Source organism: Mirounga angustirostris, unplaced genomic scaffold, assembly GCF_029215605.1.
Source record: "Mirounga angustirostris isolate CCGP_5_RB_7025 unplaced genomic scaffold, mMirAng1.0.hap1 SCAF_10, whole genome shotgun sequence".
Taxonomy (NCBI): domain Eukaryota; kingdom Metazoa; phylum Chordata; class Mammalia; order Carnivora; family Phocidae; genus Mirounga; species Mirounga angustirostris.
In genome coordinates this window covers 18,586,142-18,612,031 of record NW_026991718.1, presented here as the reverse complement: position 1 = coordinate 18,612,031, position 25,890 = coordinate 18,586,142, and the positions used below count along the sequence as shown (strand labels likewise).

The 25,890-nt window shown below is 38.7% G+C and overlaps 1 protein-coding gene across 3 annotated transcripts in view; it reads left to right on the top strand.

Moving 5' to 3' along the window:
* The window catches only part of ATAD2B (ATPase family AAA domain containing 2B), a 160,486-nt gene extending 145,073 nt beyond the window's left edge, over positions 1-15,413 (top strand). For all 3 annotated transcript variants that reach the window (XM_064571913.1, XM_064571912.1, XM_064571914.1), the window contains 5 exons: positions 270-407; positions 4,812-5,495; positions 8,675-8,802; positions 9,127-9,255; positions 11,967-15,413. In XM_064571913.1, coding sequence (XP_064427983.1) covers positions 270-407; positions 4,812-5,495; positions 8,675-8,802; positions 9,127-9,255; positions 11,967-12,008 — 1,121 coding nt within the window. In that variant the 3' untranslated portion in view covers positions 12,009-15,413. The remainder of the gene's footprint in view (positions 1-269; positions 408-4,811; positions 5,496-8,674; positions 8,803-9,126; positions 9,256-11,966) is intronic.
* The last annotated feature ends 10,477 nt before the right edge of the window (positions 15,414-25,890 follow it).

The window sequence follows — 25,890 nt, the reverse complement described above, 5'->3', positions numbered from 1 at the left end:
TTACAGTCATAAGAATATGTGACTTTGCAAATTAAACCGAGTAAACGTAAGGTTCCTTGCTGGGTTATTTATTTTTTTATTTTTTATGATTTTATATCAGTTTCTTTCCCATCTTAAAACAAAAGATACAGTTTTCATCTGAATTACAAACTGTCCAGGTGTAATTAATGACTAAAACTTAGTTCTGTATTTCAGACTTTTTTTTTTTACCGTGTTGGTTTATGTAGCTGGGAATATTTAAATAGGTGTTGCTTATCTTCTGCCTGCAGGCTTATTGGTAACAGCAGAACAAATAAATTCTCATGGCACTGGAGCTCGGAAGACCGAAACTAGAGTTGAAGAGGCATTTCGGCACAAACAAAGAAATCCATTGGATGTCTGGCACAACTCTGCAAATAAATGTGCATGTGAGTGTTTGAGACCATGTTATCCAGTAGTGGGAATGGCTGGGAAGTATGCAGATTTGTTAGGAGTTGGGGGCACAGACCAGGTGCTGCTGTGTTCCCACAGGTCGTCTCATCTTCTCTCTGTTCAGAGGTGAAGAGCTTGTGCAGTAGGATGTGGAATCAGAAGTATACTTCGCTAATCATATTTGCTCTTTTCTATCTACATTCACTACTTGCTGCTATTCATTGAACTAGGCTTGAATATTTTTAGTTTTAAACTTTGGTTTTTTTTTTTTAAGATTTTATTTATTTATTTGACAGAGAGATAGAGAATACAAGTAGGCAGAGAGGGCAGGCAGAGGGAGAGGGAGAAGCGGGCTCTCTGCTGAGCAGGGAGCCCGATGTGGGACTTGATCCCAGGACCCTGGGATCATGACCTGAGCTGAAGGCAGCCGCTTAACTGACTGAGCCACCCAGGCACCCTAAACTTTGGTTTTTGGATAGAGATGTAGAGCCAACACTTTTCATCTACCCCTGCCTCCAGTCCTAATTCCTTGCTGTATAATACATAGGCTGTTCTCTTTATGTGGAAAGGAGCAACTTTGACTTAAGAGAGTGGCCAATGTGGCAATAGGACTTTGATTTTTCTGAGAGAATATCTTGTGCTCAGTTTGAAGAATCTGTACAGCCTTTTTAATCTAGTTTTGTTTAAGTGAGATGTTTTTAGAAAGGGAAAATTCGTTGTTCTAGGTTTTCTTCACTTGTCCTCATTCATGCTAATTTAGAAGATTTCTGAAAGACAAATGTTAATGAACACAGCATTTTCTTAATACAGTCCATATGTTTCGCTGAAGATAGCCACCCTTGGAAGATATATGCTGTTCTGGTATAAAGGTGGTCATACTGTTGAAACTGTCAGTAAACCTGGCCATAATATGTTCTTTCACCAGTGGCGTTGAATTTGAATGAATTAATCAGACTCTTTTTTTTTTTTTTTTTTTAGCTCTTCTCTTTGTAATATTTGGCATATCCATATGTGAGAAAATTTGAAGGACTTAGTGGCACATTTGGTTCCATGAAATTGATTAAAGCTATTTGGTGTAGTTGTATCTTGGATCATGACCTGGATTATATAATGTAGCACTCTAATTTAAACCTTGAAATCCTGTATAGGGCGCCTGGGTGGCTCAGTTGGTTAAGCGACTGCCTTCAGCTCAGGTCATGGTCCTGGGATCGAGTCCCGCATCGGGGTCCCTGCTCTGCGGGGAGCCTGCTTCTCCCTCTCCCACTCCCCCTGCTTGTGTTCCCTCTCTCGCTGTGTCTCTCTCTGTCAAATAAATAAATAAAATCTTAAAAAAAAAAAAAAATCCTGTATATTCTCTGCACCTGATACAGATATTTACTAAAACCCATTGAAAATTGCCTTTAAGCATTTTAAGTTCTTTTAAATGTTATTTTAATCTACAAATGTGAGTTTTGTTTTCTCTTACCAGTAGATGGCATATGTGACTCATCATTTGTCTGTTTCACATTAATTTACTTGAATTATAAATCTAAATATCCCTAAGAGAGAGTTGCTTTCCTAATGTCTTAGTTTTGGAAACAGGCTTCTCAGAGAGGCTATAAAAATTGACTCTAAAGATTGTGCCCCCATGGGCGCCTGGGTGGCTCAGTTGGTTAGACGACTGCCTTCGGCTCAGGTCATGATCCTGGAGTCCCGGGATCGAGTCCCACATCAGGCTCCCTGCTCAGCGGGGAGTCTGCTTCTCCCTCTAACCCTCCTCCCTCTCATGCTCTCTGTCTCTCATTGTCTCTCTCGCAAATAAATAAAATCTTAAAAAAAAAAAATTAAAAAAAAAAAAACATTGTGCCCCCATATTGGTTTTTCACACAAAGTGCCCCTGTAAAAGGAAGTAGTATGTGAAAGATTAGTTCCATAAATGGATACTACTACCACATGCCAGGTGCCGTAGAGATAACAGCAGTGCTTAAAACAAAAATCCCCATTCTTCTGGAGCTTATATGATTAATTTCTCTTATTTTACCAAAAATCATACTCACCATTAGAAATAATTACATAAGGAGGAGAAAAATATCTCTAGTTTGACCTTCTCCCAAATGAGAATATTTTCTTTGTTCTTAGCTGGGATGAAAGTGTTAGAAATAAACTTGCTTCAGTAGGCCTTCTAAGCCTTTGCTTAGTGCCTACAGATCAAATAATTGAGCTGGCTCTTGACTGAACAGAGTTTAGCTGCTTCTTGCTCTAGAGTTAGATGGCTTAGTGAGGGAAGAAGAGGGGAACTGTTTGTGCTTTGGTTGCATGGCTGGAGAATAAGCGAGGTCAGAATGTCTGGAGTGACTTGTCAGTAAAAACCTAGTAGCTCCACCTTTTAGAGAAAGAGCAGGCTGAATTTTTTTTCACTTTTAATGTGGACTGGATTAGTTTTTCATACAGTTTTTTTTTTTGTTTCAAGATTTTATTTTTTGACAGAGACAGCGAGAGAGGGAACACAAGCAGGGAGAGTGGGAGAGGGAGAAGCAGGCCTCCTGCTGAGCAGGGCGCCTGATGCGGGGCTTGATCCCAGGACCCTGGGATCATGACCTGAGCTGAAGGCAGACACTTAACCGACTGAGCCACCCAGGTGGCCCTAGTTTTTCATATAGTTAATAGAGTACTTAAAAATGCCCATCACTTTAGCTTATGTACAGCTTTTAACAGTAAACTAATAACAGAAATTTCTTCTCCAATTACCCTGTAAGTGTAAATTGTGAAAATAGAAATTAGTAGGGGAAAAAGGAATGGAGAGATGATTAGAATGATATGGTTTTGAAGGCAAAATATATTTTGAACCAAGTGACAAAATAATTTGAATTTGGGAAATGATTTCAGAAACCTTTAGTAGATTTATTATTAGATAAGAAAGAAAAGTAATATAACAGCATTTGTCCATTTCCTGTGAATACTTTGGTGTCTTTACAGAGAACTCAGTAAGGATTAAAGTTGAAAGGATGAAAAGTTTGTAAACACATATACGGGGAATTAAAGATTCCTGGGCCCATTGTCTGGGATTACTCATAAAACTCATGATGGTTTCTGGCATCTAGAGATGAATATAGTCTTTACAACTTCTGTAGGTCTTCCTTTTTACGTTACTGACAAAATACTTATTTTCAACGTTTGTTAATGTTGCTGCCTCGATAGCAGAGGGCTTAACTTTTTCCACGTTTTCTTTCTTTTCCTTCCTTTTCTCTTTCTTTCCTTCCTTCCTTCCTCCCTCCCTCCCTCCCTTCCTTCTTCCTTCCTTCCTTCTTTCCTTCTTCCTTCCTTCCTTTTTTAATATTTTGTTTATTTATTTGAGGGAGAGTGGAGGGAAGAGCAGAGGGAGAGGGACAAGCAGACCCCATGCTGAGCATAGAGCCCGACATGGGGCTCGATCTCAGGACCCTGAGATCATAACCTGAGCCGAAATCAAGAGTCAGATGCTTAACCGACTGAGCCACCCAGGCACCCCCCCCGCTTTTTTTTTTTTTTTTTTACATATTTTCAAGTAACAACTATGTAACCAATTGATCCTGCTTGGTGAACCATTTATAGTAGAGGAGGCTAACAGTTGTCTAACCAGATTGTCTCTATAAACTTCATAGGGTTTCTGTCCACTACCGTACTTTCTGTGGGTGATTCCTTCTTTTGGAAGGAGAGGCAGTGGATAGTTTTTTTTTTTTTTTAAGATTTTATTTATTTGACAGAGAGAGACACAGTGAGAGAGGGAACACAAGCAGGGGGAGTGGGAGAGGGAGAAGCAGGCCTCCCGCTGAGCAGGGAGCCCGATGCGGGGCGCGATCCCAGGACCCTGGGATCATGACCTGAGCCAAGGGCAGATGCTTAACGACTGAGCCACCCAAGCACTCTGGATAGTTCTTTGTGGGACACCTGTAACTGTTCTGTCTGATATACTGGATCGTGTGTTCATTTTCTTTCATGGTTTAGGAGCTTTGGGGTGATTTTGCTGGCAAAGCACTCATTTTCCTGGTGGAAATCTGGGTCTGTGGCCCCCCATTTTATAGGTAGCCTGGTAATGTGGTTGGTCATTCTCTAAATGTATGTATTATATGCTTGGCCCCTGGATGTTAGGAATTAGGAACAGCTGTAAAGTAGAATGTAGGATAGTAGAAAAAAATTAATGCTGGGTAAACTCATACTCAACTTTTTAAAAAATGTCATTCTTCAGAGTTTGTTTCTGACTTCATATTCATTCTACTGGTAGGTTGTGAGGGTTAGTCAGCATGGATGTCAAGAGCTAAGTCGTTCTTGGGTGTTACACTGGTATGGATGTACTTTCTTTTGGGTCTTGATATAGTGAACATTTGTAAAACAAGTGTTGCACTCCAAGTTCTATATACCTGTTTTCCTTCTCTCTAAAATAGTTCGAGTTCGGAGAAAATCAAGGCGGCGATCACAGTGGGGTAAAGGAATTATTAAGAAAAGGAAAGTCAATAATTTAAAAAAAGATGAAGAGGACACTAAATTTGCAGACTACGAGAACCATACAGAGGACAGGAAGTTGCTAGAGAATGGAGAGTTTGAGGTAAGCACTGACTGCCATGAAGAAAATGGCGAAGAGACTGGAGACCTCTCTATGACCAATGACGAATCATCGTGTGACATCATGGACATGGACCAGGGGCAGAGGCTTAACAGTGGAGCGGGCACAAAGGAGAACTTTGCATCCACTGAAGAGGAAAGTTCCAATGAGTCTCTGCTTGTCAACAGCAGCGGTTCTCTCAACCCAGAACAGACATCTAGGAAAGAGCCTTTCCTTAAAGGAAGCTGTCTAAATGGTGAGGCCTCCACTGACAGTTTTGAAGGAATACCAGTTCTGGAGTGTCAGAATGGCAAAGCTGAAGTAGTTTCTTTCTGTGGTAGTGGAGACAAAGGTAGTTCTGAACAAAAGATTGTCCCGGAGGACCAGTCAAAAGAAAAACCAGAAACTTCAAATGAACATCATGGAGATGATCCTGAGAAACTAGAGGCCCTGGAGTGTAGCAGTAATGAGAAGTTAGAACCCAGCGCTGAAGTGGAGGTTAAAGATGCAGAACTGGATAAAGAAGGTAGAGCGAATATTTTTTTAAAAATCTGAAATTTTAAATTCCAGAGTTAACTAATGGCATATTTTGTTTGGTCCCCAGTAGCACTAGTTGATAAGCAGTTATACCCTTCTGAGAATCTGTTAAAGTTTTCATCTTTTTCCCTAGGAAAGTGTACATACACATGCCTAGTAAATTTTTGGTGGAAGTTTTGGAGGGTTATGGACTAGAATGCATTACTTTCCTGGCTGCTTACTCTTTTGCCTCCCACCTGATTATTATCCCTACCCTAATGGATTTATGGTTAAAGGTTGAGTAAACCCACAGGTGTTAAGAAGATGGAATTCTAGTAAGAATGATTGGGGTGGGGTAGGCTGGGCTGAGAAGACTTGGATACTAGAGCAGTGTGGTATCCTACGCTTATGTACACTCACGTTAAATTCAGTTTAACAATGGAATGGTTCATTATAATCCTGTTCATTATAATCATGTGACTTTGAGCTGGTAACTTATGCTCTTCAACCTTGTTTTTCTATTTTGTAAATTAAACTTCAGAGTGGTGTCACTGTGGGGATTAAATAAGTCATGTATATTAATTGCCTGTTCTCGTACCTGGCACATACTGAGATATATTCATTCCAGGCATTCACTGTTAGTTGAATCTAAGGGATGTTGAGTCTAACAGGCTCCATTGCTTTGTAAAGCCAGTGGTATAGGAAGCAGTAGAACCTGTGCTGTCAGATTTACCTTGTTCTTGCGGACTCCGAGCACTCTGCTAGCTCCCACCTTCCTATGGCTGTGTGATTCTTTTAAGCAGCAGCCGAATAGGGGGCCTGAGAGTTTCTAGCCCTGCTTTGTTTATCATTCTTTAGCCCATAGTGGGATGGGGTGAGTTAGAGATCTACCCTTTGAATATACATTTTCATCCTGAACAGGTATTCTTATAACTAAGCTATTTTGAAATTGTTATGTTCTCTCAATGGTGTGGAGTATATATTGCTTTAGCCTGGGATTCGGGCTATGTGGGAAGGTTTTTTGCTGACAGTTTTTGAACCCTCTAGCAGAATTAGAAAATAGGAAGATATTATTCAGTCTTAGAATTCTCTTAATGGATAAAGAGAGATGTGTGTGTACTGGTCTTTTTAAAAAAGATTTTATTTATTTGGCAAAGAGAGAGAGAACGCACAAGCAGGGGGAACGGGAGAGGGAGAAGCAGGCTCCCCACTGAACAGGGAACCTGATGCCAGAACCCTGGGATCATGACCTGAGCCGAAGGCAGATGCTTAACGGACTGAGCCACCTAGGTGCCCCATGTTCTTAAATGCTATCTGTTGAGAATTTTTCTTTCTCCTCAATATTTAATAATAGAAGGTAGTTTTAAGGGCAGTATTTATTCTGGTATTTATTTATATTTATCATACAGACAGAATTTTAAACATGTGTTAAAGCTAGGGTTAAGTAATGACTGGGACAGAGTGGGGAGAAAGGAAGAGATCTTCCTGATAAGGCGCTTTGGGTATGAGGTGAGTAATGTTCTTTCACTATGAGATTTTAGTATGCTTGCAGAAAAGGTTTAAATTAATATTATGTTCAATTGGTTATCTAAAAACTTTAAAGATACTTGTAGTATAAAAGCTTTATCTGAAGTTTTCACTTGTAACTGTCAGGGCAGTGTTACCTATCTAGTTCAAGTTCTCAGGCTCCTGGATGTCCGTGGATTTGGTAATGAGCATCCGTAAAGTCTCAACAAAACTCTTAGCATATATTAATTGAACTGTAAATAAAGGCTTTCATTCTAGAGGCTATCTGAAATATAAAATTTCTGCTACATGGAGGTATATGTTTCCCAAAGCAATATTTTGGTTCTTTTACTATTTATCTGTATAGCAAGCATTGATTGGAGAAAATTGTTTAAAGACATGGGAATAAGAGAACTAACGCAGGAGGGAGGAGGAAGGTTCTCCTTAGTGTTTGTGACATGGGACAGGTCCTCTATAAAGTTCTGAAACAGGGGTGCCTAGGTGGCTCAGTTGATTAAGCATCTGCCTTCAGCTCAGGTCATGATCTCAAGGTCCTGGGATTGAGTCTCACATCAGGCACCCTGCCTCTTCCTCTGCCCTGCCGCTCCCCCTGCTTGTGCACATGCTCTCTCTCTCTGACAAATAAAATCTTTAAAAATAATAAAGTTCAAACAGTTTGAGTTTGTCTTTGTGTTCCTTCTCCCTTGGCTTCTTCTTAGAGTATGCCTACCTAGGGCATCATAGGACTTATGGCCTATCTGCCCTGTCTATCCCTTAGAATGCCTGGTGCTGTCAAATTATGCTCAGCCGCCTCAAAATTTCTGTTTGTTTTTTTTTTCCAGTGTAGCTGGTCTCAGTATGATGTTGAGAAGAAAATAATTAGATTATAGTAATTCACTCTGAGGTAGGAAAGATCACTAGCCCTATTACACTTTAAATGGGCTTAACATTCTTTTTTTTTTTTTTTTAAGATTTTTTATTTATTTGACAGAGAGAGACACAGCAAGAGAGGGAACATAAGCAGGGGGGGTGGGAGAGGGAGAAGCAGGCTTCTGGCGGAGCAAGGAGCCCGATGCGGGGCTCGATCCTAGGACCCTGGGATCATGACCTGAGCCGAAGGCAGATGCTTAACGACTGAGCCACCCAGGCGCCCCTAAATGGACTTATATTTTTAAGGAAAAAAAAAAATGTTAGAAACCAGATTAATTTCTAATAGAAATCTGGGCAGTGTAAAAGAGAAAAATAAATTTCAGTTAATTTTGAGGAATATATATATTTTTTTTACTTGCAAGGGAAATATATAGACAGGTTGGCCTCACTTGGTGTGAGTATCTGCTTTTCTAGGTTGCTTCCCCTCTTCCAATTCTGAAGCCTCTAAATTTTAAAATGATGGCTATCATAAAGAAAGTGAAGACTGTTTATAGGTTAGTGCTTAGAGGTGATGATTGCTTTTCTCTTCCTTTAAGTGGACATGTTTATTGATGATTTTCTGGCATAACTTGGCTTTCATAGTTATGGTTTAATTTCCTTCAATTTGGGTACTTACTTAAAAAAAATTATCATTTAAAGAATATACGCTTATTCCAAAAAGTTTTTGTGGTGGGTAGAAGAATTTATAGTTGTTTAAGCTTGATTTTTCTTAACTTTTACTTGCTGCAGTGCATTTTTTTTTTTCAATTGTAGGTGCTTCTAAAGTAAAGAAATACCGTAAGTTAATTTTAGAGCAGGCAAAAACAACAAGCCTGGAACTGGTTCCAGAAGAGCCCTCTGAGCCTTTGCCACCCCTTATAGTTGATCACGAGAGATTGAAGGTAAGCTTCGCTATTCCCAGTCAGTCTTACATGAATGGAAAGAGATTTGAGTATGTTTGCAGGCAGTTGAATAAAAGTCGTTATGATAATCTCTTACTTTAACCTAGGAATATATGTGCTTTAGGGCTTCTAGTAAAAAAAGAGTCTTGTGTGTTTTGAGGGGCTTAGAGAATGGTCTGGGTAATAAACTAAGCCTTAGGATCTTCTAAATGTGTCATTGTTACACCATAGCCGATGGTGTCTATTGCTTAGCCATTTGAATATAACTGTTTCAGTGTGAAAATGAAAGCAAACTTCATTTTATTCTCTTCTGATTTTTCTTAGAAATTGCTTGATTTGTTGGTAGATAAAAGCAACAATCTGGCAGTTGATCAACTTGAGAGATTATATTCTCTTCTTAGTCAGTGCATCTATCGTCATCGTAAAGATTATGACAAATCACAACTTGTAGAGGTAAGTGCTTAGAATAAACAAATATGTGCTTTAACTTGTTCCAAAGAAAAAAAGAGGAAAACTTTTTTTTTAGTCTGTATCTTTCACCAAGTAACTGAAGAATGTTTTGAAGATTTAAGATTAGAAGACTCATTAAGAGTTATAGTTTGAAGAATAAATCCTTTCTGTATCATTTTATCTCAGGACAGAGGTAATCTGAGATTCTTTGTTTATCAAAACAGAATTTTGTGGTTTTTGGGTTGGCAAATACCTAGAATAGCGTGTCACAATTCTCTTGTCCCTTGCTTATTACTGACAGATCACTGAGCATATCACTTGGGCCTATGTGGGGATGGCCTCACAGTCCTTACCACTGCCACCTAGGCAGCCACTGCTGATTAAAGGAGTGGGCCTGGGCAGTGAGACCTGTTTGCCACCCCATTAATGATTAGAAGAGAACTTAAAAGTCATCTTATTCATCAGATCTAATCTTATGAGATGGCCACATGAAGGAGTGGTTGTGCTTTTGCTTAGACACTTTAGAGGTGCACCGTTCCCTTTCTTTTTTTTAAAGATCTTATTTATTTGAGAGAGAGAGTGAGTGAGTGTGTGAGTGGGTGGAGGGGCAGAGGGAGAGGGGGAGGGAGAGAATCTCAAGTAGACTCCGAGGCTAGCACAGAGCCCGACAAAGGGTTTGATCTCACAACCCTGAGATCATGACTTGAGCCGAAACCAAGAGTTGGACGCTTAACTGACTGAGCCACCCAGGTGACCTAACTGTTCCTTTTCTATTTTTTTTTTTTTTAAGATTTTATTTATTTATTTGTTAGAGAGGGAACACAGCAGGGGGAGTGGGAGAGGGAGAAGCAGGCTTCCCGCTTGAGCAGGGAGCCCGATGCGGGGCTCGATCCCAGGACCCTGGGATCATGATCTGAGCCAAAGGCAGACGCTTAACAATTGAGCCACCCAGGTGCCCGAACTGTTCCCTTTCTAGACAACTCTGGGCCGTAGTGAGTTCTTCCTTATAAATATGAACTTATACCTGTTCATATAATTTACATCATTAAGCCACACTTCCGCTTTTTGAGGTCATCTGAGCAAACATAGACCCACTAAATGGCTAAGTGACTTAGACTCCCTGTTCATTTGCCAGTTAGTTTATCTAGTGGTCTGATTATTAAATACTTATTGAATGCCTATAGTTCCAGATACTGTGCTAGATGTTTGGGCTGCAAAAAATGAATGAGAACAAAGTACCTGCTCTCAAGGAGCATTTCTAGTATATTAAAGATTTATATGTAGAAGATGTGATTGTTTTTCCATGTTCAATAATACTGGACTTGAATCAAAGGGAGAGAGCATTTAAAAGTTATTTTCTAATCACATTTTTATGAGTTACATTTTTATGAATCTACACTGTCATTATACAGTATATAGAAATAATAAGAAAGCACAAATGAGAAAATAAAAACATCATCCACATCCCACCATCTAGAGGAAACTAGTCAGTGTTAATCTTATGGGATATCTTCTATCTTTTAAAATGTCTAGATGATGGGGCGTCTGGGTGGCTCAGTCGGTTAAGAGTCTGCCTTCGGCTCAGGTCATGATACCAGGGTCCTGGAATCAAGACCTGCGTCGGGCTCCTTGCTCGGCGGGGAGCCTGCTTCTCCCTCTCTCCCCTGCTCGTGCTCTTGTCTTTCGCTATGTCTCTCTCTCAAATAAAGTCTTTAGAAAAAATGTCTAGATGAGCATAACATGTGTATGAGTATGTGAATACATATTAAAAATTGGGATCATATTCTGTATTCTGTTTTATAATCTGACTTTTTTCCTTATTCAGTAATAATACGAAACATTTAGCAAGAGTGATTTTCATTGATCTAATATGAGAACTTACTGATCAGACGATAATCTGGCCTATTGTATAGAGATGTAGCATATAATTTCAGGTGTTTAAAGGGGGAAAGGAAAACCAAATGTCTTAGATGTTTTGGACACTTGGCCATCTGAATGAAATGTGTAGGGTAGAGTTCTTTATTTTTAAATTCCAAAACTTGTTTATTCACATGGGTTGCTGTTTGATTAACTTGAATGGATTGAATACTCTTTAGCAGTGAAACATTTTTCAGTAGGGGACTTGGAACCCTGTAATCTAGGGGCCTTTTTTAGGGAGGGAAGGGATCTATAGCAGAGTCATCAGTGAGTGGCATTTCTTGTGATGATGGCAGCGACTCTTTCTGGCTTTTTTCTCTCCATCCCTCCTTTTTGTTTTCAGCTCTGATAAGAGTGAATAGCTATGGGAACAGTGCCTTCTACTTTTGGTACAAGTTTTACTATACTGAAGACGTTCATTTTGCTTTGAGAGAATATGAGTAAAGGAAGGGCTCAGGCTCTGGAATGAGGCTACCTGTACTCAAATTCTGACTTTGTTGTTTATTAGCTGACAAATTATTTATATATATAAATTTCTTAGTACAATATCAGGCATATTAAGTACTCACTGAATGTTACTAGCATCATCTTCAATAGCCTAAATATCAAATAGGAGGCATTTGGAAGTGTCTAGGGCGGATAGTCTTATGGAGTAGCTATAGTATTATAATCAGAAAATACTTAAAGCTTAACCTGTATCTAAAATTCTTTCTCTAAAAAGTTAATTAAGTGAATTTTCCCATAATACTTTTGTCTTTTCTTTAATAGATAACATGCACTTTTTTTTCCCCTTGTAGGAGATGGAAAGAACAGTTCATATGTTTGAGACATTCCTATGAACTTTTCAAGATGAGTGGTTTATCCTCTCCAATCTGCTCCTGACAGAGCAGTCTTCTGAGCCATTCAATTTCAAATTGCACCAATTATGTGCAGAGCCTTGGTGTAAAGTGCTCTCTCACTCATTCTTTCTCTCTGTTGAATTTGGTGCTATTGTCTCAGGTACCTGAAACCAACCAGCCTACAAGAACCAAACAGAACTTCAGAAACACGTTGTATTTTCCACAAATAAAAAATACAACCCCACAGATTGGAGATTTTGGTGCTACAGAAACTGCTCTCACTTCTGCTCCTCTTTTCGTGCACTCTCTTTTGGAGACTTCTCTCTTAGGGAGCAGACCAGCAAACACGAGGAAACTGGATGGGGCAGTTCTAACTGTGTTGAATTGTTTAAACAGTGGGCAACCTGTTTTGTTTGTGTTTTGTTTTGTTTTTCTCCTTTCTACTCCTTTAAGCATATTTGTTTTTATTTTTTCCTCTGGGTAATGGACTGAAACCTGTTTTAGAGTTGGCTATGGTATATTCTGGTGGGAAACTGAAGAAACTGGATGAAATTAGATTAGGCTCTTTAGAACTGCCTTTAATGTGCCTTTTAATTCATTTGAGAAAGATAAGGCTAAACAAAAGAATGGGCTTGTTTGTAGCAAATGAATTAGAATGTCTGTTTGGTCAGAACCTTGAAAATAAGTTTTGGTACTCTGTGTCATTAAGAGGCAACCAGTGTTTGGTATAAAATGCCTATCTTGTTTTCAGAACTCAATCAAGACAGTCATTAAGCCACACGATATACTAAAATGGTAAGTTTTCCTGTATGGTCTGTTTCTGTTTAAGAAACACATAATAAAACAACAACAACAAATAATACACAGTCCACCAAAAAACTTACACACTTTACAGTATTGCTGACAATGATGACCAGAAATTAGATAGATGGGGACATTCTTTTCCTCTCTCAGTGGCAATTTATAATATTATGTTATTAATGTTTGAGTTCCCAGAGAAGAATGATTTCATGTATAGTGAATTGTTACTGTTTTGTTTTAAAGCCAGGACTTGCCAATGGACAGAAAAGAGGAATTGTCAGAAGCTCCATAAAATTCATTTTCTTTCTGCATAGTTGCAGGTGAGCTTTGGTATGGTCCTTGAATAACAGTATTAATGTTTAAATCCCTTACCGTAAGCTTACCTTCACAACTATTCATTTTGATTGGAACCCATTTTGGATCTTGTTGAGTGATTTCTGTGAATTGTACTTACCTAAAATTAATTATGGGTTACTAGTTTTACAAAAACTTTCTACAAATTTGGAGACACAGTCTAGGCAGTTGCAAAGAGGCAAAGGGAGTGCAGTGACATTTTTTTATCAGATGATTTTTAAACAAAAAAAGTAGAAAATTTTGACAAGTTGGCTTGATACCTTCATTCATTATAGCCGTTAGCTGCAGGTGTGTCTTTCCAATATATGCAACACATGTAGTTTGGGTTTTAATTAGAGCAAATGGTCTTGGACTACTGCAGAGATACTGAGCTACCTCAGCTTTTTGTATTTTAGTTACCAGTAGTGTTTACAGGGTCCTGTAATCACTTTGCCACCGTTTACATGCTGAAGCTAAGGTACTTGTCTCCTTGTCTCTGGCTGTTTGTAGTGTGCCCAATGCCCGCGCAGAGCGCACACTTTAGCCGTAGGCTACTGCAGTAATCTTAAGTGCTTCTTTGCATTTACATTAACATTTTGCGCCTTCTAATTATAGCTTAATTTTTTTAAAATGCCACTTTTTTCTTTATACCTAGTCTATGAAGTTTTCGTAATACTCAGTCATATAATTCAAGATGCTACCCATGTAGACACACTGTATTTTTAAGGTGGGCAAGTGCGATTAACGATGAACCATTTTAAAGGGGAGGTTATTTGAAACCTCTAATTTGATTATTGGGAGGATTTTCATGCTTTCTTTAGTATTTATTACCATCATACCAGTTCAAACTATTTTACTGTCTAATACATTAGCATTTTGTATTTTGATGGAAATTGTTACAGAATTTAAAGATTTGATGAAATAAGATGTAGCAGATTTTTTGTAGCAAGTTTCTGCTAAAAGGGTTTTTTGCAAGTCTCAGGTTCTTGCTGCACTATTTTTTTTTAAATATTTATTCCAGTTACTCTAATTCAAAAGCATTCTGTTCAAGTAACAGCAGCACTTGTGAAAGGAAAAAAAACGCACATGTTCTTAGTAGGTCACTAAATTTGTACAAGTTAATTAAGATTTGAGCCATCAGTGGGTTTGACAAGGGAAATTTATTTATGTTCAGCATTAAAATGCTTCCAAAAGATCAAGTTTTTTATTTTAACCTTGATATAGATGGAGAAATAGGAGGCAACCTCAGTATGATAGGAACTGCCACTTTGAACAGTTTAGGTCTTAAAGAGAAAGCCAATCTAATGCCAAGGGGAGCACAATTAGCTGAAATTGTATCAACTTCTTCGCTCCCCTTTCCCGCCCCCCCCAAACCACATACCAGTTTTGCTTACTTTACAGATATCTGGTGGTTCTATAGTTTAAAGCAGTTTGTGAAATTATCCAAGTGGACTCAATTTTGTTTACCTTTCTGTAAGTTCTTAATTTTTGCTGTATAGCATTGGCAAAAATATGTACAAATTGACCTCTGTTCTTATTTCCTATTGTGAGCATTATAAATGATAGCTCCTGTGTAAAACTTTGCTCTCCGATGAGTAAAATATGTATCACAGCACAGCCCAACAATAGTTAATGCTCAGCTGTGGGGACCATGGGAGCTTTTTGAAGATAATGGAACCGCACTAGGGTTGAAACTGATGGCTGTGGAGTTAATTGTGTTTTTGAGCTTGAATCTCACCTGTGATTAATTTTTTTTGTTTTATGTCCTTTCATGACTTGATTTTTCTCATATGCCAATGTATTTGTAGGTTTACTGGATTTTATTTTTAGGGAGTGGGGTGGTAATATCTTCCCATTTTTTGATTAAGTTGGTTCAGCTATGGTGCTATTCAGTAGGTATCTTCAGTGTCAGGTCCCGTAGCTGAATGCCATTGTTACTATAATTATAATTTGTAATCATATTGTAAGCTTGAATTTGGACTTGTACCTGCATCTTTGTATTTTGTACATTCAGTTATTTAGATTTTGGGAGTCCTTTTTGGTTACAGTCATGTATGTCTACTTTGTAGATTAAGTAGACTTCATCAGCTATGGTCTGTTTTGGGTTTATAGTTTAATTTAGAATTGTGTTAAATTGATGTTTTGCATTTGACTTCATTTTACATTAGTTTGAAGTAAATTATTTAATTTTTGAATTCTGGAATTTTGAACATTTACTGTAATTTGTAATATAACTGCTGTGAAATACTTGAATAAAGATGACAAGAAAAACCTGTCTTTCTTTAGCCTGATGATGATTGCTGTTGGCTGCAAATGCAGCATACTGTTGTAGCTGAACTCATCTGCCGTGCGGTTCGGGCATGTTGATGTTTACTTATTTAGCTGTGTTCGAGGGACGAGGCCAGCATAGGGTTCCCCTACTGCTCTGCCCTCTTAACTCCTCTGGTTGGCATGTTGATGTTTATTAAGCACCCACCAAAATCTCATTATAGTGTTCTTTTAGATTTTAGTAGCCCTCAGTATTTTTTAGCTAAAAGTTTTTCTGTTGAAGTGTGGTTTTAATTTCAGTTGAAGATTGTCTAAAATGTGTTCTATAGAAGCAAATAGATTACTTCTGAAATTTGTTTTTCTATTTGGAAGACCGCTACAGTAGACGGTCAGGTAGTTTGGTTAACTTTTCTTTGATCAGGTAGTTATGAGCATACTTTGAATAGTACATAGAGTTTAAATATGGAGAAAGATTTCATACCAGAATTTTGAGGGGCTTGTTGCTTCATGGGAGTAGAATGTTCTTGGCTTTAGATTGCCCATGTTTCTGTTGTCTACCATGAGATACCTTTTCATGTCCTGAGATAGTATACTAATCCTACTCAATAGAAGTTTTTAATTTTTTTTTTTTTAATCACAGTAAAAAGGAACTGGTTGAATTTGAGTAAGATTTTTTTTATTGGTTTTGCATATTGTGTTAATTTTTACTTTAAATTGTATATCAAAAGACTGGTAGTAATAAACCTGGAAAACAGAGTTTTAAACATTTTAGCCAAATGTTTATTTAAGTAATTTATAAGAGCATTTGAGTCTTTTTTTTTTTTTTTAAGAATTTATTTATTTGAGACAGAGAGAGAGAGAGAACACAAACGGGGTGGGGGGCAGAGGGAGAAGCAGACACTCCACTGAGCAGGGAGCCCGATGCAGGGCTTGATCCCAGGACCTTGAGATCATGACCTGAGTCAAAGGCAGATGCTTAACCCAGTGAGCCACCCAGGCACCCCACATTTGAGTCTCAAGTTTTTAGAAGTCTGGAGAGAAGTTGGGTTTATTTATCCAGTTTTAATTTCCACTGGACTCAAAACTCCAGTAAAGTGAGAGACTAATCTTTTGAATATCTATTTCATGTTATTGCTATTCCCTAACACCTGCAAAGTTACCTGTTGGCTATCTTTTTTTTTTTTTTTAAGATTTTATTTATTTATTTGAGAGAGTGAGAGCCAGAGAACAAGAGTGGGGTGACAGAACACAAGCAGAATGAAGGGCAGAGGGAGAAGCAGACTCCCTGCTGAGCAGGGATCCAGATGCGGGGCTCGATCCCAGGACTCCAGGATCATGACCTGAGCTGAAGGCAGACGCTTAACCGACTGAGCCACCCAGGCGCCCCTGTTGGCTATCTTTTTAAATATAAATTCCCTCTCTACCTGCCCAGTCTTGTCTGTTACGTCCTAGGTACTATGCTAGACACATTGTCTATCTTTTAGTAGCTCGTAGTCAGCTAGGGGAGGCTGGTGCGTGTATTAGTAGTAATGATCGGTGTGATAAGGGCTATAACAGAAGGAACACGGTGTTGTTCAGAGTTATAAGAAGGGAACCAATTAAGTCTGTTTAGGAGTGGGGAAAATGAAACTCTTCCCCAGAGGGAGTTGGCATTTTATTTGCTCTTTGTTTCTTTCTGGCATTTATAGATTGTAGCCCCACTTTACCAAAACCTTTTCTTAGTTTTCTTGTAATCCTTCATATTACATCATATCATCACTTTATTCATACCACTCACCATAGAGTATCTTTATTTTCAACTTAACTGAAATCTTGCTTATATTTCAGGGCTGAGCTTAGATTCTCCACGAATACATCTCCCTTACCATATCTTTCCTTTTCAGAACTTGGCTGTATTCTGTAGTGCATAACATAGTGAATTACTAATGTTAGGCAAAACAGTAATTTATTCATGTGGGAAAGGAAGTATCACATTTTTTCTGCATTCCCTGTGGGAATTTAAAACAATGCTGGGCCTATAGTAGATGCTTATTTCTTTTTGGTTTAATTGACACAGCTGAAGTTTACTTAAATCATCCTTTGATTGATTCAGCAGATTGATAGTGAGTGCTTACAGTGTGCCAAGTACTGTTGTGGGTGCTGGAAATAAAGCAGCGAACAAAGCAGAAAAGGTCCCTGTCTTCATGGAGCTTAAATTCCTTTAGATGTAATGTGCCAGATTTCTGTCATGGTTGGTCAGGTTCAAATTATTTTTTTTAAAGTGTTCCTCTGTCAGTAAACATTGAGTGAAACATTTTGTTGTTAAAAGTTTACCAAGGACTCTTCCTTTTCTTCTATTTCCCATCTTAGTGAATAGAACCATATCCATCAAGGATTATGGTGCATCTCATTCTAATCATGCAGCATGTTCTGTTGATTTTTATCCTTCTAAAATATCTCCTATCCATCACCCTTTCATCATATTGCAGCTGACTTAATCTGGGCACTAATCCTTTTGTCTGAACTGGTTTAATAGTCACAATTTGAGAGAATGTAAAGATGGGCAAAGACATAGTGTCTGTCTTCAGCCGGATTTTTATAATTTAACATCCTTACATTTTTTTTATTAACATATAATGTGTTATTTTGTTTCAGGGGTACAGGTCTGTGATTCATCGGTCTTACACAATTCACAGCACTCACCATAGCACATACCTGTCCATCACCCAGCCACCCCATCCTTCCCACCCCCCTCCACTCCAGCAACCTTCAGTTTGTTTTAAGAGTCTCTTATGGTTTGTCTCCCTCTCTGGTTTCGTCTTGTTTCATTTTTCCCTCCCTTCCCCTATGATCCTCTGTCTTGTTTCTCGAATTCCTCATATCAGTGAGATCATGTGATAATTGTCTTTCTCTGATTGACTTATTTCGCTTAGCATAATACCCTCTAGTTCCATCCACATCGTTGCAAATGTAAAGATTTCTTTTTTTTTTTTGGATGGCTGCGTAATATTCCATTGTATATATATACCACATCTTCTTTAACATCCTTACATCATATTTACTATGCACTAGGGACTGTTCTGAGTGCTTTACAAATACAAATACACTCTTAATCCTTTGAGAACCTTATGAGCTGTGTGTTGTTATTCCCATCTTACAGGCCAGGTAGACTGGGACATAAAGTAATTTGTCCAAGGTCACACAGCCAGGAATCAAATGCAGGCATTCTGGCTCCAGAGTTGATGCTCTTAATTGCTATGCTTCACTGCCTCTTGTGGGGGTAGAGAGATGCGCAAGCATGTTTCAATATACTAAGTATGGCATGTGCTACGATTGTGTTATGCATAAGGTACGACGGGTGTACAGAGGAGGAGCATTTATAAGCAATCTCAAGAAAGCCTTCCTAAAAAAAACTGACGCCTGAGCTGAGGCATCAAGATGGGAAAGGTTTTGTAGGCAGAAGGAACAAGAGAACATATACTGAAGAGTAAAATGGCTGCAGGGGAAAGTACAAGCAGTTCCTAATCACCAAAGGTCAACATTTATTTAACACAAGCCAATGCCACTTGCCAAGCACAGTTCTTGGCATTAGAGTTACAGCTGAGGACAGGACAGCAAGGTCCTGGTTCTCTTGGGGTTTATAGGCTAGTGGGCAAAGAGGAAACAAGATGTTATCTAACAGTGGCCAATGCTTGGGTGATAAATACAGTAGTAATCACAGCAGCAAACATCTGAGTGATAGGTACTGCTTTAAGGATTAACCATTTAATTATCACAGCATCTATGAGGTAAGTTCTGTTGTTGGTTCCACTTAACAGAAGGGGATACTGAAATACAGGGTTGGTTAAGCAACTTGCCTGATGAGGCTACACAGCTAATGAGTATGAGCTGGGATTCCACCTTGTGTGGTTTCAGAGTTTGGATTCTTAACTGACCTATCATTAAGGTTAATGATAAGTTCATTTGCTCTCATTCAGATTTTTCTCCCCTATTAGTAAACATTTTTAAGCTGTAGAATACTGCAGAGAATGGTACAACATGCATGTTCCTGTCATCCAGAATTAAATGTTAACAGTTTATCCTAACTGTAGTTCTTTTTATTTAATTTTAAAATTTATTTTTTAAATTTTTAACAAAGATTTTACTCATTTGTGAGAGAGAGAGAGAGCATGAGCGGGATGGGGGGAGAGGGAGAAGTATAGACTCCCCGCTGCGCAGGGAGTCCTGCATGGGGCTCTATCCCAGGGCCCCAGGATCATGACCTGAGCCGAAAGCAGATACTTAACTGACAGAGCCACCCCGGCGTCCCTATAGTTCTTTTTTTAAAGGACAAAATTCTAGGTAAAGTTGATGTCCCCTTCCTACCATTCCCCAGTTAATTTCCTTTTCTTCTTCAGAGGGAACCATTCTGAAAACTTGGATGAACATCTTTCCCATCTGTTTTTTTTATTTATTTTATTTTTATTTTTTAAAGATTTTATTTATTTATTTGAGAGAGAGAATGAGATAGCATGAGGGGGAGAGGGTCAGAGGGAGAAGCAGACCCCCCGCTGAGCAGGGAGCCCGATGCGGGACTCGATCCCAGGACTCCAGGATCATGACCTGAGCCGAAGGCAGTCGCTTAACCAACTAAGCCACCCAGGCGCCCTCCCATCTGTTTTTAATTCATTATTTGAGAAGGTAAATAGTATGGGTGCTGAAGCCAGAGTGAGTCTAAATACTAGTTATGTCCCTTCTTGGCTGTGTGACATGAAGCAAGTTACTTTACCTCCCTGCACATCCGCTTACCTGTAGGAAGGGGGATAACGACAGCACTCAGCCTGTGGTAGTTACTGTGAGGATTATGCATTTGAATCAACAAACACATTGTAATGACCTCAGAACAGTCCCAGGCACATAGAATGTTTTGTATGTTTTAATCATTACCACTGTAATTATTACTGTTTGTATGTGTCCAAAATATATATATATATTTTTTTAATTTGGAAATGCATGAATAGGGTTTAAAGAATGAAGTAGTTCTAGAAGGCTTGTTATAAAAACTAGTTATCCCCTGATTCTTCCTCCCTCCCTTTCTCCCCCTAAAAAGGAATATTCTCCCCAGAGCCAGTTGTTTTCAACATCCTTAAGTAATTAAGTATGCATCTCTGTATTTCTAAATAATATTTGGTTACTTTTTTTTATTTTCCAGTTTTTGCCTATGACTTGATTTCCCACCATGGAAGAGAATAGTCACAACTGTCCCCCACGCACCTCCACACTTCCTGTTTTCTCATCCTCCCAGTTAGTTTTAATTTTTGTTAGATCATTATTCAGTATTTATATGATTGTGATTATGTAAAAACTCTTGACAGCTGAGATACTTAGGATACTATGGTTAGTTTCCTTTCCTGTACACTTTTTTGTTAATAGTCCTTGTTGTTATTTGCCTAGTTTTCTATTTTTTTTTATTTTTTTATCCTTTTTTTTTTTTTAAGATTTTATTTATTAGAGAGAGAGAGCACAAGCAGGGGAGAGGGGGAGAGAGAGAGAGAGAGAACCTTAAGCAGACTCCCCGCTGACTGCGAAGCCCCATGTGGGGCTCAACCCTCTAACCCTGAGATCATGACCCGAGTGAAAACCAAGAGTTGTATGCTCAACTGACTGACCCACCCAGGCTCCCCTATTCTGATTCTTGATGCATTTTCTTGATTTTGTTTTCGTTTCCTAAAGCTTTTAGAATCTTCACTTTTACCCTGATGTTCTAGAATGTCCCAGACATGTCTGGATGGGTGTCTGTGTAGTGGGCCTCTCTGCTCTGAAAATTCATGTCCTTCAGTTCTGAGAAATTTTCCAGAGTTTATTTCATTATGATTTGTTCATTTTGTTGTTGTTGTTGTTCTCCATTTCTAGAATCACTGTTCTTTAGATATTGACCCTCCTAGACCGTTCTCTAAATTCTGTTTCCTTCCCAGTTTTAATTGCATATTTAATCTTTTCAGAGCCATTGTTTTCTTGATTTTTAAAGTATCATTGTGTTCTTGTTTAATGGATGTAAAGTCAGTCTCTCTTGAGGATATTAATAATTATTTTTTCTTTCTTGGTTTTTCTTCTTCCTGCATAGACTCTTTTCCTCCAAGTTGCTTTTCCTGTTTGTTTTGCCGCCTGTTTAGTATTGCAGCTTTTTCTTAAATGTTCAGTAATTCTTTGCTATCTGCTCATATTGAAGAGTGGAGGACTAGAAAGCTGCTTTCAAAGCATAGTGTAAGAGTATCCAGATGGGAGAGTAGCAGAGCCTTCTCTGGAAAATGCCATCAGCCCACCGGGAAAAAAGCTAAAGATAGTAACACTGGGGATTCCCTGCGGAAGCCATCCAGCCAGATCACCTGACAAAGTTGTATAGATTGGAAATGAGGAAAACAAAGTCGAATAAATGTTGGCTCCTTCAGTATCATTCTCTAGTCTTTTAAGAACTGACCCTGAAATTTTGCAGTTTGCCTGGTTATCCCAGTTGAAGTCTCTTAGAGGGAATGCCTTTGTTTTTAGGTTATTTTTACAAACAAGTTTGAGATTTTTGAATATATATATATATATATATATATATATATACACTCCATATACTCCTTTTGTTTGCTCCCACCTTTGCCCTCTTAACCTCATTTTCCTTTCATTAGGCCAGTATATTAGATCCAAGAACTCAAAAGGAATTACAGTGTTCTTTGGAAGATTTTGCACCGATGGCTTTTACCCCTTTAGGAGCAACAATTGCCTTAGAGCACTTGGAGGTGATGGAGTCAGGTTTTCTCCTCACTTTGACTTCTATTAATGTCAACTATTTTCCTGACAGCACCTCTTGTTCCAGAAACAGAAATGATTGGTTTATGTAAGACCATTTGGATTAATGGTCCTATTGTTAATGGCTAATGTGGCAGGTCTGAAAGGCCACATACCAAAAGTCTGAAGACTCTCTGATTTTCTTATCATAATTTCTATTTCTTTCTGGAATTCTGGATATCTAGAATTTTTTCAGGTTAGTGTTTTGATTAACAGAAGAAACATAGCTTCAGGGAAAGAAGTCTTATACTAGCTAATCCTTTTGTACTTGTTCCTGATGACCTACCTTCAAGCCAAGAAAGATGAAGGAAGACTGGACTGGAGGAAAAAAAGGTGAGTAAAGCAGAAAAAAGTGTAGTGTTATTCTTATATATGTAAAGTAATGTGTTTTGTAAGTTAAACAAAAAGTTATCTTGGCCTTTTCCCTACTACTCATCTCTTGGAGATAGGGAAGTTAGGAGCGTGATCATTCCATTCAGGTATCTGTGGGAACATTTTTAAAAAATTGATTAATTATAAAAGTAAGCTCTGTGCCCAACGTGGGGCTTGTTGACCCCGCGATTAAGCATCCCATGCTCTACCAACTGAGCCAGTCAGGCACCCCCATGACAACACTGTTTTTTTTTTTAAGATTTATTTATTAGAGAGAGTGTGTGTGTGTGCACAGTGGGTAGGGGCAGAGGGAGAGAGAATCCCAAGCAAACCCCACACTAAGTGCTGAGCCTGACTCGGGGCTCCATCTCACGACCCTGAGATCATGACCTGAGCCGAAACCAGGAGTCCATCACTCAACTGACTGTACTACCCAGGTGCCCTGACAACATTGTTTTTAATGTCACTCTGCATTGTGGAGTAATTGCTAATGAGTTGCTAAATAAGTATTAAATTTAAAAGGCCAACTACAGGCACTTCTAGTTTGCCGTAATTCTGAAGCTAAATAAAGAGAAGAGTAGTGTTTGAAGTTAGCAAGGACTTTGCATGCCCCTCTTGTATTCAAGGTGAGAGATGCTGTAGGCCTGAACGAGGGAAGTTGTGGTAGGGATGGTGAGAAAGGGATGGTTTCTTCTAGAAAATGTAGGGGTAAAATCATTAGAACTAAGTGATTGGATTTCAGGGACAAGGATAAAGGAAGAGCCTCGAATTGCTCTTAGGTTTCTGCCTGGGCAATCAGGTAGATTAGTAGCACCATTAACTGAGAATAGACGGGGTAGAGTAGCAGATCTGGAGTGAATGCAGTATGGGACATTTTGTCATCCAGGTCCAGCAGACATTTAGATAAATATATCCAAAGCACGGGAGAGTTCAGAGCTAGAGGCTTTTCGGGGTTAGCTGCTGTAGGTGCTGTTCCAACCACAAATGTACATCAGATATCGGTGGTTCTTCGAAGCAGAATGAAAACGGTTCACAGAGGAGTGGTAATGTTTGAGCAGCAGTAGAGAATGTCTTACAAAGGAGATTGATCATAACTTCTCAAAAGCAGGATAGCCAAGAGTAGTATCACAGAACTCAGAGAAGAGAGAATTTATGTTTGAAATGAACTAAGTATCAAATGCTCCAGTGGAGGCTAATTAAATATGTACTAAAACCTTGCCAGTAGACACGACAATTTGGTGATCTTTGTTGTTCTCAGGAAAAAGGGAAGGAGTGAGAGCATAACTAGAGAGGTGCACAGGGTTGAGGAAAGGATTCTGATACAGGTGAAAAATTGAGCATGTTTATATACCGAAGGTGATGATAGCAGCTAACACTTAGTGAAAATGCACTGGATTCCAGGCCGCCTTCTAAGGGCTTTCCATGTGTTAACTCATTTACTCCTCACGGCAACCCTATGAAGTTGATACTGTTTTCCTCCTTTTACTGAGGAGAGTTTACCACGGAGAGATTGTTACATGGCTGACAACTGGTCAAACAGCAGAATGAGAATTTGAACCCTGGGATTCTGACACAATAGCCCAGTTATTTACCACTGTCCTGTTAGACTACCTCCATAGGACCTTGGAGCTTGTAGATTGGGGGAAGAGGAGTGATCATTAATGGCTCAAGATCGGAAAAGACTGGAGGGGATAAAGTCAGGAACCTAGGTGGGAGTTTTGGTCTTGAACAAGAGTCAGGATATTTTATTCTTGAAAACCAGAAACCACAGCTACAGGTGGAGGTGGTGATTTTGGGGGTGGAATGGGGGGGAATTGGGAAGTTTAGGAATTTAATCACATCCAACTTTTCCCATCAAATACATATTTATTATTAAATGTATACCTTTTTATTGTCAAACATAACACAGATAAGGAAAACTCCTGAAAACAAATGTATAGCTTATCACGAACTCTTACAAGATGTAACCACCACCCGGGTGAAAGAAACTGTCAGCCAGTCCAGAAACTCTCTTTGTGCTCCATTCCAGTTAAAACCCTCTTTTTCTCCCCTAGTGTTACCACTATCTTGTTGTTTTTCTTACAGTTTTAGCACCCGTCAGCATTTCTAAATCCTACATTTAAGTTTTTCCTGCCTTTTTACTCCTTTGGCCTTTAAATCTCAACCTACAGATTCCTCCTCAATCTCTCTTTTTCTTTGCCATTAATTTGATGAAGAAACCAGGTTTTGACCTGTTGAATTTCCGACAGTCTGGATTTTGCTGATTGAATACCTATGGTGAGGCTAACATGTTCACTTGCTTTTGTATTTCCTATAAACTGGCACTTGGATCTAGAGTTGCTAATATGGTAACCACTAGCCACGTGTCTATCGAACGCTTGAAATGTACCTAGTCCAAATTGAGATATGCTGTAAGTATAAAATGCGTACTTAAAGATTATAAAAATAATATGAAATATCATTAGTAATTTTATATCGACTATATTGAATGGTATTTTGGATATATTGGGTTAAATTTATTAGAACATGATTCTAGTTCATTTTACTCTTTGTAATGTGGTTACTAGAAAACTTAAATACATCTGTGGCTTGTATTATGTTTATATTGGGCAGCACTGATTTAGAGGCTTAATCAGATTCTGGTTTTATTTTATTTCTTGCGAAACTACTTCATAAATAAGAGTGTGTTCTTTTGTTAGGAGGTACATAGTGTCTGGTTATTGTTCTTCTTGTGATGTCAGCAGTGATTGATACTAAAGGCTTAGATATCTTAATTCATTAGAGTTTGCAAAACTGTGAGTTCTAAAGAAATCACTCCTTACTCATTTATTATTGCCTTGTCTGTTATCTGGTTATCCAGGTAGGATTAATGCTTCATCCTTTATCTTTATTAACCAGTTTTAAAAATGAATGATTTCCTATGCAAAAGTGATAAATTAGTTTTCTTTGTATCATTATGAATTCATAGCTTTAAACATACTTGATGTAGTTTAGTGCATCGCCATTATGATGCTTATTGCTGCTAAAGTGTTCCCATCTCTGGTACACTCAAGCTGGTTCCTGAGTCCTTTTGACACAGCTCTACTAGTCTTTGTTTGCTTTTATTTTATTTTATTTTATTTTTAAGATTTTATTTATTTATTTGACAGAGATACAGCGAGAGAGGGAACACAAGCAGGGGGAGTGGGAGAGGGAGAAACAGGCTTCCCGCAGAGCAGGGAGCCCAATGTGGGGCTCGATCCCAGGACCCTGGGATTATGACCTGAGCCAAAGGCAGACGCTTAATGACTGAGCCACCCAGGCGTCCCCTTTGTTT